Here is a 3667-nt window from a genome sequence, read left to right as displayed (position 1 = left end):
CACGCCAGCCGGCACGGGATAAGCCCTGGGCGCGGGGTTGCCCTGGGCCTGTGGGGTGAGGGTCGGCATCCCCTCGCCCTCCAGTTGGGACAAACAAACGTGTCTCCAGACATTGCTGCCCGGGGTGGGGACAGTCCCTCCTGGCTGATACCTGCTCTGGACCAGCAGGGGCAGGAAACAGTCGCTTAACCGTGTGCCCGGCTGTTGCCTTGTCCATGATGCCTTGAGCCTGCCTGTCCCCGGGCCCTGACCCTCCTCGTCTCACTGTCTTTCTTTTTTAAAATATATTTTTGTTGATTTCAGAGAGGAAGTGAGAGGGAGAGAGAGAGAGAGAGAGAGAGAGAGAGAGAGACATCAATGATGAGAGAATCACGGATTGGCTGCCTCCTGCATGCCCCCTACTGGGATCGATCCCGCAACCCGGGCATGTGCCCTGACCAGGAATCGAACCGTGACCTCCTGGTTCACAGGTCGACTCTCAACCCCTGAGCCACGCCGGCCGGGCCTCTCGCCGTCTCTCTACCTATCAGCGGTTCTCAACCTGTGGGTCGCGACTCCTTTGACGGGCGAACGCCCCTTTCACAGGGGTCGCCTAAGACCATCCTGCATATCAGATATTTACATTACGATTCATAACAGCAGCAACATTACAGTTATGAAGTTGCAACGAAAATAATTTTATGGTTGGGTCACCACATGAGGAACTGTATTTAAAGGGCCAGAAGGGGAGAACCACTGAACTAGCTGCTCTGTTCTCCAGTTCACTTTGCAAGGCTCCAGGCCCCTGAGCTCGGGCAGTGCCGGAGCTGAGCTCTGAGGGCTGGAGGCATGTGGGTGGGGAGGGCGGCAGACAGGGAGGAGCAGGTGCCAGGGCCCTGTGGCCGCGGCCGTGAGGCTTGCTGAGGAGCAAGGGAGGCGGGAGGGCTGGGGAAGGAGGCGGCGCTGGCCACCAGGCCACGGAGGGCGCTAGCCTTCGTCCCAGGAGCGTGGGAGGCGGCGCGGGCCTGAGCAGGGACATCACAGGGCCCGCGTGTGGTGCCCTGTTGTCCATGGAGCGAGGCCGGGACATGGAGGCAAAAGCAAACGGTGGGGAAATAAGCAGAAGGATGAGCACGTTTTGCATGAAGCACCCTCCTTTTCCTTCTCTTTTTGCTTTTTCTTTCTGATGCTTTTTGCTCCGAGCTGTCCTGCGTCGTGGTGAGCCTGCCCAGGGCATGTGCCACTTTACTAGAGCGGCTTTCCCCACGGATCCGTGCCGGCCTGTGTGCGTGGCTGCCTCGCCAGGGTCTCTCCTGAGAGATGGGAGGCAGTGAGGGGCGAGGCCGCGGGATGGGGGGGAGGCGAGGCTGGAGGACTCCCCACCTTCCGGGAGGCAGTTCCTGCGGTCGGCCACCCGCCCCCGGCTGGCACCTGCTGTGCGACAGTGTGGGGCGTGCGCACTGAGAGCACGGGGCCCTCTACGCTCAGCCGTCTCCCCAGTCTGTGCCCCTGACCCTGCCCCCTGTGTCCCTGGCAGAGGAGAATGAGGAGCGCACCATGATCGACCCCACCTCCAAGGAGGACCCCAAGTTCAAGGAGCTGGTCAAGGTAAGGAGGGGAAGGGGCAAACCTGTGGGCTGGGGAGAGGGGCCTGGATGCGGCTCTTTGAGGCTGTGAGGTGAGGAGGCTGAATGGAGGAAGGGGTCAGGGTCAAGGTCACAGCGTGGACACCCCCAGGTGCCCCTTCACTGGGGCCTTTCTTTTAAGAACATTTTTTTGGGTTAATCCTCACCCGAGGATATTTTCCCATTGGTTCTTAGGGTGGGAGGGAGGGGGAGAGGCAGAGAGAAAGCCATCGACGTGAGAGACACATCGATGGGTTGCCTCCCACATGTGCCCTGACTGGGGCTGGGGATCGAGCCTGCCACTGAGGGACGTGACCTCGACTGGAATTGAACCCACGACCCTTCAGTCGTCAGGCCGATGCTCTAACCACTGAGCAAACCATCCAGGGCTCACGGGGCCTTTGAAACGCTGGCTTACACTCTGCGCGGTCAGAGGAGCGGCTGGAAGGAGGTGCCCCCCCCGCCCCGCCCCACCACCAGGCGTGGAGGGTTCAGAGGCAGCGCTGGGAGCGGGAGTGTGGCCCTTGGCTGCTCCGCTCAGCAGCGTCGATGCGACCCCTGATCTGGGTGGACGGCCAGTTTCCCAGCGTCTGGAGGTGCAGACACCAGCTAGACAGGGAGACGGCCCCTGAGAGTCAGGGAGGCGAGGACGGAGGCTTTCTCCCCGCAGCCTGGTTCCAAGCCGCAGCTTAGCCGCGGGGCGTTGTTTGTGGCTGTGGCGTGTGACATGTGGCGTGTGGCTGTGGCGTGTGGCTGTGGCGTGTGGCTGTGGCGTGTGGCTGTGGCATGTGGCTGTGGCATGTGGCGTGTGGTGTGCGGCTGTGGTATGTGGCGTGTGGCGTGGCCCGCATGGATGCAGGTGTGACTGCTGATCTGGACCAGGGAGCGCTTCAGAAGGTGGTGGACCAGCGGAGACTCGGCCCGACCGCGGCCTTGCCCAGGGCAGCAGTGCCAGCTCCAGAGCCGGCAGCTGCGGACAGCACTTTGCTCAGTCGCTGCAGCCGACTCCCGTGGCTGGGCCATGTGTATGGCCCACGTGTCACGGACAGAAAAGCTCTAGCTGAAGTGCTTTTTACAAAGTCCCTCCCCGACCCGCTGCTGTGGGCCCATGGTGGCGCACAGGCGTCTTTTCCCGAGGGCCGACACGCAGGCGCGGCCTTTAAAACAAATGGAAAGTGTCAGTGTTAGGACCCACCCAACAATGTGGCCTCCTCGTTTATTTTATGAAGGTTTCCACCCTGAGCACCGGGTGTTCTGAACAAACTGGGTGTTGGTGAGGAGAGGGACCCGTCCAGCCGCCAGGCCGTCAGGGGCGGGTCAGGCAGGGGTGGGCGGGCACCGTGCTGGTCAGGGATCGCAGAGAACAGAGCCAGGGACAGGGGCTGCTCTGTGTAGGTTTCCCATCTCATTCCCAGGCTATGGGACAAGCCTCTCGCTGGCTGTTAAGCTTTTTGTCCTCCTCTGTCCCCGGGAAGAAAGGCAGCTGCGTGGAAGCGCCCCGCTGGGCAGATGCCGGCGCTGTCAGCGCCGTGGGAGGCGCTGGGAGGCGTCTGGCGCCTCACGGCCCGGACCGCGCCCTCCGAGGATCCGGCAGCCACGAGCAGTTTGGCCGCGATTGAAACATAACTGTCATCGCTGGGGGGAGACAGGCTGCAGGGCCTGATGAGCATTCGGAAGGGACTAAAGGGAAAGTGATTTTTGTTCTGGTTTAAGCAAGCTCGTCAAACACGCGTTCCCAGAGCAGTGCCCAGGGCGTCGTTAAGACACGTCCTAGCCACGCGCCTGCAGGTTCGAGGCTCGCCAATGAGGGCGCCCCCAAAACGAAAAGGCCGTGAAGCGGAGGATGAGGACGGTTTACCCAGGAGGCCCGGGCGGTGTCCGGGGGAGACGGCCCCTGCACGGGGCGGCAGGCAGACCCGCGGGGCTTTGTGCTCGCTCCCCAGAGCTGGGCGACCAGCCTGCTGGGTGGAGCTGGTTTCCTCCTGGTCTGGCTGTGGTTGGTGTTTGGGCTTTAACTGGGTCTGAGATCCAGATGGGATTTCGGGAGCTTTAGCCTCCTCTCG

At 62.1% G+C, this 3667-nt stretch overlaps 1 protein-coding gene across 1 annotated transcript in view; it reads left to right on the top strand.

The window, feature by feature from the left end:
* LOC102438293 (beta-parvin) overlaps positions 1 to 3667 on the top strand; it is a 30867-nt gene that overhangs the window by 1524 nt on the left and 25676 nt on the right. The window contains exons 2-3 of the mRNA XM_023748065.1: positions 1517 to 1587; positions 3080 to 3207. Coding sequence (XP_023603833.1) covers positions 1517 to 1587; positions 3080 to 3207 — 199 coding nt within the window. The remainder of the gene's footprint in view (positions 1 to 1516; positions 1588 to 3079; positions 3208 to 3667) is intronic.

This window comes from Myotis lucifugus, unplaced genomic scaffold, assembly GCF_000147115.1.
Source record: "Myotis lucifugus unplaced genomic scaffold, Myoluc2.0 scaffold_1112, whole genome shotgun sequence".
Classification (NCBI taxonomy): domain Eukaryota; kingdom Metazoa; phylum Chordata; class Mammalia; order Chiroptera; family Vespertilionidae; genus Myotis; species Myotis lucifugus.
This window is presented reverse-complemented; position numbering and strand designations above follow the sequence as displayed.